Source organism: Vipera ursinii, assembly GCF_947247035.1.
Source record: "Vipera ursinii genome assembly, chromosome: 1".
Lineage (NCBI taxonomy): Eukaryota > Metazoa > Chordata > Lepidosauria > Squamata > Viperidae > Vipera > Vipera ursinii.
This window is the reverse complement of record NC_139512.1, coordinates 90,914,527-90,929,636: the sequence shown is the minus strand read 5'-3', so window position 1 is coordinate 90,929,636 and position 15,110 is coordinate 90,914,527. Positions and strand designations below refer to the sequence as shown.

The following is a 15,110-nucleotide window of genomic DNA, read 5'->3' as shown; positions in this document are numbered from 1 at the left end:
AGCTGGATTACTTTTTTATCCAATTGTATGCATACCTTTGGTTTTTCTCTGGAATTCTGTTCAAATTTAAATTATGCAAACAATAATCTAGTTTTTGAAAACAGGGTGCTGAATGTCTGAAATTTGTTTAAATTATCCCACTATAAAATTACCCTTTGGTACAGTTCACTATGGTGGGAAGGTAACAGCGTTCCGTGCGCTTTTGGTGTCTAGTCATGCCGGCCACATGACCACGGAGACGTCCTCGGACAAGCGCTGGCTCTTCGGCTTTGAAACGGAGATGAGCACCAGCCCCTAGAGTTGGAAACGACTAGCACGCATATGCGGGGAAACCTTTACCTTTACCTTTACACAGTTCATAAACCAAAAATTAACGTGAACATTTTCTGAGGTGGACCCAGCTAGAGAGGGCTGATTTCTCAATATCACATTTAATATGTGCTTCTACCCTTGCTCCAAGGAAGTTATATAAGATTTTACCCATTATTTTTGTATTGCCTTATTTCTCTTTCAGCACCTGGAAACTTCAGGTTCCCCTCTTGGTAAGCAAATGATTTTGGTCTGATACATATAAAATTCAATACCTAATGAATTTAGATTAGAAGACAATGCTACAGAAATTAGCAAGCTTTGCATGGGCTGCTGCTAAACAGAAAAAATATTTTATCAATATCAATAATATTGTATTTGCTATAATAATACTGTTTTAATGTTTTTACTCATTTTGTACATTTTATTTTTTCATTAATATTTTGAGCAGGTTTTATCTTATTTGTTACATCCAATGGTCAAAACAATTCAATTGGGAAAATAAATGACGGTTCAATAAAGAGTTAGAACTTCCCATTGCAACTGTTTGTTGCAAGTCAAGAGAAAAAAAAGCACCATAAAAATTAATCATAGCAACAGTATCCACTGGAGATTCTTTACTACTATCTAAGATCTACTCTTGGGTATAGGAAATTCATCTTAGTTCCTTTAAGTCACTTTTGAAAAATAGTCAAGGCACTATTCCATTTCACATTACGGCTATCATTAGAAAGAACCAAACTTAAAGTAATTCATAAGTTGTGCTAAACTCAGTATGTTGTACACAGTGGTTTGATTATTCTAAGAATTTGTTGCCATTCTATGTTATAAAATTTCAGGAGCTGAAAAAAGCATAATTTAATTTCATTATAATTTCCATGATATGCATTTTTGTATGAATATATTCATTTAGTTAAGACTTTATTATGTTTAAAGTTTCCTCAGCTTGATTCACATGAGTTTTAACTTCTTATTTACAAAATAAAATGTGTTGGTGTACATAAGAAAAAAAGATGACCCCACAGGTTTTACCCTGTAGTTGCCCATCTCCTTTTCTTAAGCCAGAGACAGCATTGTCTGGAGACGTTTTCTGTGGTCATGTGACCAGCATGACATCATGCCACAGCAGTGTGTACAGTGAAACACTGAACACTGCTATCTTCCTGGAAGGTTATATGTATTACTTATTCATCTACTTGAACGTGCATGCTTTCGACCTGCTCATTTGGCAGAAGCTGGGACAAGTGATGGTAGCTCACTCCATCTCACAGCACTGGGGTCTCGAACAGCTGAGCTGTAGATCTTTAACAGTCTAAGATGCAGTGTCCTAACTACTGAGCCACTGCATCCCATGTTGGTGTTCATAAGGCACACAAATGTAAGGACAACATATTGCAAATTCAAAAACTGAAAAAATATCCTTGTTTTTGTTAATTATTATTTTGTTTTGTGCCTATGAGCCAGCTTATATCCATTTGTGAAAAACCACAGACATGCCCAGGAGAAAATATCAGACAGATCGTTAACTTTGAAGGCTATGAAAAGAAAATAACCTGATTTTCAGAGGAGTAATAGCAATGGACTTCTTCATTCATAGAGAACTTCCCATTCCACCTCTAATTTCTTTGCTTTCCTCAGTGCTAAACCAGATGCCTCCAAAAGGTTTTCAACACTCCATGCTATTCTTGGTTTTTGTTGGTCTATTCTGCAATATTCTTTGGAAAACTTGGAAGTTGCCCAGACTCTAATTAGCAACAAAGGGCAAACTATGTGTTCTCACAGTACAAATAGTCCTCAATTTATGATTGTAATTGAGTCCAGAACTATGCTTGTAAGTTGTGCCAGTTGTCAAGTGGGTCATCACAACCAACTGAATTTTACATTTTATGTGATGGTCTTTAAGCAAATCACCCGGATTGCTAAATGGATCTATCACAGTTGTTAAACAAATGCCACAGTCATTAAGCGAACCAACTGTCCGCAATGGGTAATTTTCACTGGAAACTGGAGGTAAACACCAGTTTCTGGCAAAAAAACATTGTAAATTGTGGTCACAATTGCATGATGTTGCAAATGGCTGTAAATGTGGGCAGGTTGCTGAGCACCCAAAATGTAATCATGGGGGGGGGGGCTGGGCGACAGCCAGGTGGTCATACTTTTTTGTCATAACTCTGACATCAGTCTTAAGTGGAGGACTACCTGTAAGAATTCATGTTATTCCTTGTTTAAGAGATGATCTATATATTCAACAGGACAGATAACACCTAGTTTATTCAGGAATGCCCAGAATAAACAGGAAATATATCAGGTTCATTTTCCTTTATGGAAAAACCATCCAATCCCAGCAAAGATTAAGAGTTCTCATTAGTCCAAGCTTCAAAGGTATTGTCTCCTCAGAACATTCTTTTGTAAGATTCGGAGCCTTGACATTATTACATCCCAGTCTGCATAGGCTCCTTCAAGATGACGGGATATTTCTGCTCCTGCCTGGTAACTCTGCCGACCATGAAGTAAACGCCAATTATCAAATACTACTATGTCACCTAGAAAGAAGGCAAAGAATTATTTTAAAATAAAATCTGTGGTAAATACATCTATACTAATTAGAGATATGATGGAGCAGAAAGGCTTACTGATAACAATATTTGGAACTACTGAAGCCAGTAATTCTTTACATTCAGCTTAATTTCTGATAATTGCACTGGTATGCAGTTTTCCTGGCGATTTAAAAATAAAATAAAAATAAAAGTAGTTTGTCACTGCTTTCTTCTGAGATTTTTTTTCCTGACTTCTCAGTGTAGCCTATAGCAGGGGTCTCCAACCCCCAGTCCGTGGACCGGCACTGGTCCGTGGCATGCCAGAAACCAGGCCGTGCAAACAAGCAAAGCCCCATCCACGAGATGCAGACAGCACACAAAACCATGCTCCCTCTGGTCTGAGGAAAAACCTTTCTCCACGGAACTGGTCCCTGGTGCCCCAAAGGTTGGGGGCCACTGTCCTGTAGCATTCAAGTTCTCTCATGACCACTTACTGAAGTACTACTGTAGGAGCGTAGTGGCTTGAGTGGTTGGGCTGCTGGGCAGGAGGTTAGCAAGCCCGTGTTCCAAGAGCTGACGTGGGGTGGGGTTGAGCTCTCCTCCTTCACTCCACTCCTGGGAGATGAAAAGAGCCTCCAACTGGACATTCCCAGGGCAACAGTGATGTCACCAGTTAATCCTTTCAACCTGGAAGTGCCTTGGCACTTCTGACCCAAGGGCAACAAAACCTGAAATACGGACACTCTTGGGAGCCTCCCGATACTCCCATATCACACCTCTCCTCCGTGCGCTGCACTGGCTTCCGGTTGCCTTCCGTGTGAAGTTCAAGGTGCTAACAATGACATTCAAAGCCCTACATGGCATGGGTCCGGACTACCTACGGGAGCACCTTCTGCCGATGTCAGCACCCCACCGTCCTGTGCGCTCCCACAGAGAGGGCCTCCTCAGGGTGCCACCGCTCAAGGAATGTCGGCTGGTGGCCCCCAGGGGGAGGGCATTCTCAGTGGGTGCGCCAGCCCTCTGGAACACCTTACCTACCGAAATCCGGATGGCCCCTGACCTCCGTACCTTCCGTCGCGACTTAAAAACTTTTTTGTTCCAGCAGGCTGGCCTGGCATGATAGCGTTAATTGGGGTCCCAGTTTGTGTGCATTAGTGTTTCTTATTATTTTATTGTTCGGTCTGTATACCTTCCCTTCCTCTGTACACCGCCCCGAGTCCCTCGGGAGAAGGGCGGTTTATAAAAACTAATAAATAAATAAATAAATAAATAAATAAATAATTATTTCCAGCCAAAGTAGGCTTGGCACTGCCAAATGCACTTAATATGCAAATATTAGGAGAAATCTGTTTCAGGTGCATTTGTATATAAGAGCGTCCATCTCTTTGTCTCCACTATCATTTCAGAATGCATTTCAAGAAAAATGAGCACTGCATGTGATAGGTAGGCAAAAAGAAAAGGTTTATATCTCAAATTACTTCCTCTGACCATTCCCTTCCCTGGCTCTCCTCAGAAAGCTGGAGAGGATTAGCAACAAAAGCAAATAAGAAGTCCCAAAGATGCTTTTTCCAGAATGCTACTGGACTTTCTTGGTTTTTTTTCTTTCAAAATGTTTGGCTTCTCATCCAAGAAGTTTCTTTAGTTCTTTGGGACACCCATGACCGGAATGATTGAAAATCTGCATAGATCAGACATGTCAAACAAAAGGCCCGGGAGTCGGATCCGGCCCGCAAAGTGGTTTCATGTGGCCCGCAAAGCCATCCTGGAAACAGTGAGGGAACGGCCCCCACTGCCTTGGCCCTGGCCCAGAGACCCTCCTTCTGCCAGAGACCCTCAGATCTGTCCCACTCCTGCCCAGGCCCCCATAGGCACCCTTGATGCAAACAATGTAGAGCTGGCCATGCCCACCCAGTAGGCCATACGCACTCTAGCCACGCGCACCCAGTAGGCCACGCCCACCCTGGCCATACCCACCCGGCCCCTTGAGGGCAACCGCAATGCTGATGCAGCCCTCAATGAAATTGAGTTTGACACCCCTGCCATAGATAAAGCAAATAAGGAAATTTATTATTCTTGCTAATAAAAAACAATGAGTGACATGGGATAGAAATTTATAAAAAAGAACAATCTCTTTTGCCTGGAGCCACCCTTGTATCTGAAAAAAAAATACCCTTAATAGTTGGGGAATTTTCTGAAGGAGTTTTTGCATTATTTCATCCTATTTCTACTGAAAGAGACTTTTAAATCAATTGGAAAAAACCCGATTACCATTTCATCCAGGCCTACCTGGCTTCATTTTGTATGAATATTTATAATCCGTGCTATTTAGGAGATCAACATAGTCCTTGAGAGCAGCATAAAATGGCTTTACTTTTTCAGCAGGTGTGTCAAATATTGTATCTCTGGTTGCATTGTTAAAATTGATACGAACCACTTGGCCCTTTTCATCTATACTGTTGAGAAATGAGAGAACAATTCAGATTATCCTCAACAGTTTTATGTAACACCATTCTTCATTCACTGTTCTTATAAATGGGTTAGGATTATAAATCTTACAATGAATAAACTATGAAACTTACAATGAATTAACTGCTATATGGTAAATAATTGAGAATCTGACTGGTTCAGTTTACTAAAGCAATTAAATTTCCTTATCAATTTGAGATTAGGGAAAAGTTAAAAATGAAAGCAAAAACGGACAGATTTAGTTCATCCTGGCAGAGACAAGTGTTTTGCTTTTAAATTTTGAGGCTTCATTATGGTTGATACAACTATATGTTTGGTGTGGCATTGGATTGCTGTCACCTCTTAATACTAAAAGTGTCTCAACTGTAAAAAAAATCCTTATAAAATTAATGTAGAAATTAAACCATTTGCCCATTATAAAGCTTCCATCTATATCTATACACAAACACATACACATCTCCCCACATCCTCCCCTTCCCTCCTCCTCCTCCTCCTTCTCTCTCTTATGAACAGCACATAACATTTTTAAAAAAGCTGATTTGTATTCCTATCCACAAGGTGGCAGGGATAGCCTTAACACTTTTTATTTTGTTCAATGAAATTGACTGCCCAGAGTTTCACCAGTGAGATAGATGGCCATATAAATATGCTAAATAAATAACGCAAAAAGATACTTTTGCTTGCAATTCAGGAATAAGCATCTAGACAGCATCAGAAAAAAAGTTACCATATCATTCAATGTTACCTACTCTATAATTCTTTGTTTGGATTGCACGGCAAAATCACAGTAATCAACTCCAATGTCTGTGAAATCTACAAATGTAGAGGTCAAGATTTTAAAGGCATAAGGATTTTGCTCCTTAAACTTATTGGCTACATGAAATCCATCCACAACTTCACTCTCCCCTCCAGTAGAAGTTTGTTTTATACAATGCAGAAACTGAATCTGAAAAAAATTAATATCAGGTTATTATTATAAATGCAACATTATGCTCTACATTTATATTTTATACCATCAATGTCTTTAGACATGTCATATAACATGACATGGTTTAATTCTTTAAAAATCACAAACTAGAAACATACAGAGACTATAAAGATAAACTATGTTTTAAAAAATTCTTACAAGCATTTCAAAGTAATATCTTGGTGTGATTCTTGGCATAAATTAGAATATGAACTTCCTTTTCTTTCCCATTTGAAAATGTCCCCTTGATTGCCATACCATATGTACTTTTACAACCTCTAAATGAATTTTCAACATAACTCCCAAATCTGAAAAAATGACATCTATTTAATAGCACACAATCTGCTTAATTCATCAAAAGTACGATACCACAGATTGTTTGAAGGCCTTGAGTAAAAATTTCCTACAGCAACACGCAGACCACATTAATCTCCCCATCTTTGCAAATACAGCAAGAATGGCAGAAATATGGGCAGCATTAGAAGTTCAGTAGGTTATTAAAATAATGAACAGAAATACATATACATATTCTCCATTGGATTTTCTCCCATGAATCCATCTGAGAAATCCTAAGCATTTCTCTGCACTGTACATTTATTACACCAACAGATGCATTGTGAGCTGAATATAATTTAGTACATGGTTGATTTAAAGTGATTATGTAGAAAATAACTTGGAATCAGTGTAAACCTCACCAGAATTGGTATTCACAAAGGCCAATTTGCCTCATTTGGAGCTGTTTATAAATTTAAATAGAATGATTACATTAAATTAGGGCTCTGACTGCTACATGTGGTAGTGGAATCCTCTTCAGATCTCACTGTTTTCTATTAGGGGACTTAAACGATGTTAACTTTGCATTACTTTAGAATCTTCTCAATGCAATGTTGCAGAGCTCTATCTTTTTTTCACTCTTATATGACATATGAATAACTTTGTCAGTTAAAATTCAGGATATGTGCCATAAATAACACAACAGGTAACACAATATTACCTTATGACTATGACTATGGTGAACTGCAAAATATTGCAGCTGTTTTATGTAAAATGTCTGAATGAGTACAAGGTTTCTTATCTCAGGAGTAACAAATAATACACTTTATGAACTGGCAGAAACAAAGATTTATCTGGAAGTAAAATCTGGTACTAAGTGCTATTGTATCATCAGTGCTATTTAAAATTTATCTGAAGCTATTTGTACCGAAATTTTCAGAATTTATTGAATGTACAGAATAACAGAGTTGGAAGGGACCTTGGAGGTCTTCTAGTCCAATCCCCTGCTCAGGCAGTAAACCCTATACCATTTCAGACAAATGGTTCTCCAATCTCTTCTTAAAAATCTCCAGTGTTGGAGCACTCACAGCTTCTGGAGGCAGGTTGTTCCACTGATTAATTGTTCTAACAGTCAGGAAATTTCTCCTTAGTTCTAGGTTGCTTCTCTCTTTGGTTAGTTTCCATCCATTGCTTCTTGCCTTACCTTCAGGTGCTTTGGAGAATAGCTTGACTCCCTCTTCTTTGTGGCAACCCCTGAGATATTGGAACACTGCTATCATGTCACCCCTAGTCCCTCTTTTCATTAAACTGGACATACCCAATTCTAGCAACCGTTCTTTATATGTTTTAGCCACTAGTCCCCTAATCATCTTTGTTGCTCTTCTATGTACTCTTTCTAGAGTCTCAACATCTTTTTTACATTGTGATGACCAAAACTAGATGCAGTATTCCAAATGTGGCCGTGGTATTAACACTTCACATGATCTTGATTCTATGTTAATTTAGCCTGAATCTCCTCTCTTCACTACGGGCATAGCTAGTTCCTATTATTATCTGCCTTTCATAAATCAGTTGCCTGTTTTTGGACTTGGAAACCTTGACTATTAGGTTTCCTGCAATGAGCATCTCAAAATTGGATTATTATGATGTGCTTTGTGAACTTGGGAATAGTTCAGAGCTGCAATTAGTTCAGAAAACACTAGGAAGATGATTAAGCATGTCTGAGTGTGTTAGTGAGCCAGCTTCAAGATGATAGTGTTAATTCACAAAGCTCTAAACAATCTGGAATCAGATTAACTCAAATAATACCATTATTTATATAAACATTCAGGAGCTTCAGGAGAAGATCTACTGTTCATGACACAGTTGTAAGCTGAGTCCTACGGGAAGTTCTGCCACAGATGCCAATGTTGGTGTTTTAAATTTTCTTTAAAAAACACTTCTTTTTATGTTGGTCCTCTCTGAATAAAACTCAGGGGCTCCCAGTTTTTATTCTGGTGCCTTTAACCATTATGCCAAACTGGCTCTCGTACAATATAATATATGGCTTAAGATAATAAAATATTTCTATTACGATGCTATTTATTTTCCTGCTGTCTTGCTTTTTATGTTTCTCTTACCCCTGGTGGAAATTGTAGAACAGGGTAATCGGTATGAAAACTTAGCTTCTCAGTTGTGTATGCCACGTTGTTGGCATCCATTTTGTCTTGCACTTGCCAAGTAGGCCTTGATAATGAACAAGAAATGAAAAACAAAAGTATAATAATTCGCCTGTAAAAATCTAGATACAAATTATACAGATCCAAAACCCGAATAATCCTAAAATTAATATCAACATTAAATTATTAATGTCTCACTGTTTTTATCATTTTGTTAATAGCATTTATTAAACTTTAACAATGCAGGTAATAATTGTTTGAGATGGGGAGGATAATGATCGTGCTCACAGGTGACAGGGAAGAGAGAAATGTGGACTTTGAATTTCTTCTTCTTCTTCACCCTGCAAAACTGCTCTTTCCTTTAGGAGAAAAGCAACTAATAACACATCTGGAAAGGAATGTTCAAGTCTGAAATTCCCTTTCCTGAAAAATAATATGCCCAGCTTTTATTTGTATTCATCCATGTAAACAATTAACTGGCAATGCTTTGCACCAGCTAATGACTATAACAGTCTATTTGTCTTTCTTTTCTGAACTCAGAAGGAGATTCCAACCTTGAATTGGTATGCTAAAGGATGCCAATGGACAGATAATAGCCAATTCTAAGAAGATCCAAGAAAGACGAACGGAATATATTGAAATACTGTACAGTACATATGTCAATATCCAATATACTTTAGAAAATACTTCCTATTTACAAGAAATTCTAAAAAATGAAGCAGATTAACAACCCAGTCATTACCAAATCAGAAGGCTACAGGCCACAAAAACATGACAAGCACAAAAAAAGAATAAAGGTTTCTACGAAAATATGCCAGTAAATTTGGAGAATGATACTGCGGCCAACAAACTGGAATATAGTAAGGTGATATAACTACTATGCAATATCCTTAATGCAAACTACTGTGCAATACCCTTAATGTCACATGCTAGTAAAATAATGTTTAGGATGGTGCAATACAGACTACAGCTCTGAGTGGACATGGGTATGTTCAAATGTTTAGCAAAGGTTTAGAACAAGAGATATTACAGCTGATGCATGCTACACAATTGCAAAGTCAAAGAAGACCAAAAAAAAAATAAGTCGGTATGTGTGTTACTCTAATTATAAGAAAGGTCCCTGATTGTGTCAGTCACATCATGTTGTTGAATGTGCTAGGAATCCCACAACATTCCATTGTCTTCATATGAATCCTTTATATAAGTGAGGAAGGTAAAATATGAAGAGAACAATCTAGCTCCAGGTTAGCAAAGGAACGAGAAAGGCTGTATACTCTGAGAAACGCTGACAATAAGAATTTGACATACATCCACTCCTAGTTTACTATTATTATTATTATTATTATTATTATTATTATTATTATTATTATTAAAATTAAGGATAATTTTTGATTTGGTAGGCTACAATTTTCAATGACATTCATAGTAATTATATTAATTAATTTTTGTCCCTTTCATTTATAGCCTCTTCTATATTTTACATCTATCGTATTCAAATGCTCCTTAAATTTCTATTTGTAAATACAATGGTAATAAATGATAATAGAAAATCATTTTCCAACCAATTTGCACATTAAGCACCAAATATTATGATGAGCTGAGCTTGCTAACTTGGAGTTAGCACTGTTTAGGGAAGTACTGCACTGCAGAGAAAAACAACTCAGAAAGAGGTAACTAGTTTAAGCAATCTCTCTGCCCTGCCAGTACCTTAATTGTTAACTGCTTACAGATATATAAAGTTCATACTGTACATTATTCCATAATTCTGTAATGATTCTTTACTGAATTAGTACAATTCACCAGTTTTACATGCCCTGTTAAGCCACAAATCTTAGTTTGTACAACATGTAAGCCCAGAAAATTTATTGATCAAAATTTGTCTGGACAAACCATTTGTTGGAAATGGTATAGGGTTTCCTGCCAGAGCAGGGAGTTGGACTAGAAGACTTCCAAGGTCCCTTCCAACTCTTCTTCTTCTTCTTCTTCTTCTTCTTCTTCTTCTTCTTCTTCTTCTTCTTCTTCTTCTTCTTCTTCTTCTTCTTCTTCTTCTTCTTCTTCTTCTTCTTCTTATTATTATTATTATTTATTATTATTATCATTATCATTATTATTATTTTATTATTATTATTATTTAGTAGGCTACAATGATCAATGTCATTCATAGCAATTATAACGCAAACGTGTTTGCACTGATTAATTTTTGTCCCTTTCATTTATAGCCTCTTCTATATTTTACATCTATCTTATTCAAATGCTCCTTAAATTTCTTTGGTATTTGCCCCTCTTTTAGATAGGAATGTTACTCAGATGACAGCTATAAACGTAACATGGCATAATTGTTTAAAACATTTTCAAAGACAAATAAATTCCTTCCAAAAAGATAATTTAAAAAATCCATTAAATTCATAATCCATCATATTTAAAGAAATACATTAACAGCTAGAATCTTTCTTGCTTACTAATTAATGTTTGGATGTAAAAGGGATTCTGGTATGTCTATTAAGAAACATCCTCACAAATGGAAGAAATTGGTTTTGAATACAACAAACTATTGTGCTCAGTTAGACACAGAAAAGTTTTTGCACATATTGATAAATGCTTGTGTCTTTTGTTCCTTAAAACTAGCTATCTTCTTCTTCACAAAGCAGCATTTCTGAAATTTCAGATAAAGAGAGTATGAAACTTGTCAAGTCTGAAATGCTGTAACCTGAAAGTATTGCTGTGTAATGAGTACTACTGTAGTCACATACATCAGTGTGTCTTCCACAAACATCCTTTGTGGAATGATTCCACTGCAAGTTCAATGAAGTGAAAGAATGAGAACATAACTGCCCACAACTTGACTCATGCACATAGATACAAAACCACACCAAAAGTAGAATGCTACAATTTCACCTTCAGTGCTAGCAAGACAATTGCATGTTGAAACCATGACGCTTCTTTTCAATAGCAACATCTGTCTGTCTGCCTGCCAACAGAGACATGTAAACAGAAATCATGAACCAAGGACACTGGCCATGTTGCATAGAGAGATTTACTGTACGTTACAACAGAATTGGTGTTAGGGAGCTAGCACTATTTGCCTTCTCCAGTGGGTCAGTTGGAGGTTACACTGATGGCTCAAATCTCAGTGATCTGAGACAGTTAAAATTAAATACCATGTGAGTGTGCTCCAAATTCTCTGAAGGACCCAGGAGCAGAAACATCACAATATAAAGCTACTGTATAAACATGAGAGTGACTTTTCAATAAGTAAATAAGAGGAGAGAAGGGAACTTCTTTTGCTTCCTTTACCCCCTTCTTCAGACTGCAAGAAAGCTGTAATTTTCTTAAGACAGAAAAGTTTTAGAAAGCCATATCATGGTTTAATATTAACCAGAACTGCCCATTTAGTGTTTCACTTTCTACTCCATTTTCACCTGAATACTTTACTTTGATCCAACATAGAAATGAACTGCTTGGAACAGCTTGTTCTTTATTATCGCTCATATCTCAAGAGTGGGTTGGAAAAAACCCTCTGCAACTATCCTAGGTTTCCCAAACGCTTTCTAATAGCGAGGAAATAACTGGAGGGTCATAAAAGATTCTGAATGAATCTATTTGTTCCTCACACAACTACAAATTATCTGGTTTCCTTTTGTGTCAGTGCAAAAAATAACAAAAATTGCTAGAATGGAGACACAGAGTGAAAAAGAACCCCAAGAAATCTGAGCTAGGTTTTCAAGTTGTGGGAACTTGAGGGAGAAGGGATGAAGCAATGCTGGTTGAAGAACAAGGAAATAGCAGGAATTAACGGAAGACAAAAAAAGAGCTTTAACAGCAGGAAAATTTGGAACCCAATTAGAAAACCAGACAATGAGCAGGCAAAATGGAAGAGCACTAAAATGCAGCAGCCAATCAAGTAGCAACCAAAGTACTCCTAAATAGCAAACTTCCAAATAAATTTTGAGAGAGAGAGAGAGAGAGAGAGAGAGAGAGAGAGAGGGAGAGAGAGAGAGAGAGAGAGAGAGAGAGAGAGAGAGGGAGAGAGAACGCCAAAGGAACATCAAGAGGAGGAGCATTTTAAAGATATTTTTATAATGACGCAGTTATAAAATAAAATAAAAATATGAAATCTGGTGAAGCTATTGGCCTTGATGTTCAAACTGAGCAGATAAAACTTTTTGGACTGGGCATTTGACAGATCAAACACCTAATAAGATAAGATAACCTTGTCATTTTTTACTGCGATCACACTGGCACACATTAAAAATGAAATTGTTATTTGCTCTCAAAAGAAAGTATATATCTACCCATACACATACATAACACACCTATACACATGCTATACACACACACACATCCATATCTATCTATCTATCTATCTATCTATCTATCTATCTATCTATCTATCTATCTATCTATCTATCTATCTATCTATCTATCTAATCTATCTATCTATCTATCTATCTATCTATCTATCTATCTATCTATCTATCTATCTATCTATCTATCATCTATCTATCTATCTCCATATCCATATTAATCACTGTCCATTTTGAATACATAAGGGAAAGAGGAAACTTGAGAGTTCACAAAGTTGATGCTATATGGAACAAAACTGTGACTGAATCTGGATGTTCTGCTTCAGATACCACGAAGCCCTTGTTCCCAGAAGGAACAAGGAAAGCAGGTTGTGAAGAGGATGTGTACCTTATGCAAGTAGCCACGTATTACAGCATACTAAAACCAGAGATATATCTTTTACATCTAAAAAGGTTCCAGCCAGTATGCCGCAGTTAAAAACTATACAAGCATGCAATCTTCAACTAAGTTTTATCTGTAACAGAAGAATGACTCAAGGTTGGACAGGATTTGGCCGGGAAAGTCATCCGTGGTCCAAATGCTGAACCTCATCACACTGAAGATGGTACGAGAGACACTAAATCACAGCATGGTGCTTATGCAATCCTCAGAGGCTTAAGAGATTGCCATGGTACAGAAATACTAAAAATTCTCAGTAGCTTCCTCTTCGAAAGGAAATGAACGTGTGTAATTACTATACAACTGAAACTTCCACTCCACCAAAGGATGAGATGAGCAGTGTGATATAATTTTTTGTGTGTTCCCCCTTCCTGAACCTTTAAATTTTAGCCCTTTTCACATCATTTTATTTTATGCTATTGTACACAGACTTCATTCAGTGCATTTTGTTCCTCTTGTCTTCCCCAGCCCCTTGGCTAATCCTCTGCCAAACATTGCCTGGTTAATTTATCACATATTCACTATCCATTACAGTCAACTGGCAGAAATGATTTTTCCAAACCACTGCTTTGCTATTTTTAACTTGGAACAAACTCTTCTATTTAACAAATATTAACTTGCTTTTTGTGGGAACTTCAGTCTAGCTAAACTTGGTTGGTCATAGTCAATTAACTCAACCCCAAGTAATTAAACTATTTGTAATTGGGTTCCCCCCCCCCACTCTTTCTATCTTTGTGGGTGAGTGGGTGGTGTGTATGAATGAGAAAGAGAGACAGACAGACAGAAAGACAGAATAGAATTATAAAATAAATATTTTTCTCCACATGCAAGGGTGATAAATCATAGGAGGATACAGTAAAAACTATCTCCTTCCTTCCTTCCTTCCTTCCTTCCTTCCTTCCTTCCTTCCTTCCTTCCTTCCTTCCTTCCTTCCTTCCTTCCCTAGTTTTATTTGTCTAACTTAATTTTTTTTAAGTTAGTAGTCTTGGAATTATTCTGAAATCAGAAAAAAGAGAGTCTATTTCAAAGTGGCCTGTAATTTGGAAATGCAACATGAGATGGCACATCCAGTGCCAATGATTTTCTGCTGGAACATAATGACATCCTCTACTTTTGAGAATATTTTTCTGCACAGACTCCAGAAATGGCTTTGATTACCAATTTTTATTGTTCCAATAGAAGTGAATATCTGTAGCTCAGGTTTTAATTGTGGAATTCTTGGTGCTCAGAGATCATCAATTGCTCCACAATTTTACTGTTTATAACAAACCATTTCTACCTAAGGGATGAAGATATAATCATTTTCCTTCAATTATTCACAACTACTTTTCCTCTCCATTAATAACTACATGACAAATGAGAGATAAAACTCTGTTATTAATTCTCAGCATTAAAGTAAATTTGGATGTACATATTCTTCCAGCCCCCAACATACAAACAATCCTCTTATGAATAGGTTATGTTCTAAGATGCTGTTCGTAAGTTCATTTTGTTCATAAGTTCAACCAAGCATATTTTTTAAAAATGCACAGTTCTTACCTTACATAACTTAAGTCACATTTCTTCTCCACCTGATCAACTGCAGACTAACCTTAACCCTCACGCCCTCTAAGCACCAGCAAATGACTCTACTTCCTCCTAACTGTTGCTTGTAGG

General features: G+C 37.1%; 1 protein-coding gene across 2 annotated transcripts in view; it reads right to left on the bottom strand.

Moving 5' to 3' along the window:
* Nucleotides 1-700: 700 nt before the first annotated feature.
* Nucleotides 701-15,110, bottom strand: part of BBOX1 (gamma-butyrobetaine hydroxylase 1) — a 40,654-nt gene continuing 26,244 nt past the window's right edge. For both annotated transcript variants that reach the window (XM_083348588.1, XM_083348589.1), the window contains exons 7-10: nt 8,673-8,778; nt 6,062-6,258; nt 5,133-5,299; nt 701-2,852 (exon numbers count right to left, since the gene is read on the bottom strand). In XM_083348588.1, coding sequence (XP_083204714.1) covers nt 2,686-2,852; nt 5,133-5,299; nt 6,062-6,258; nt 8,673-8,778 — 637 coding nt within the window. In that variant the 3' untranslated portion in view covers nt 701-2,685. The remainder of the gene's footprint in view (nt 2,853-5,132; nt 5,300-6,061; nt 6,259-8,672; nt 8,779-15,110) is intronic.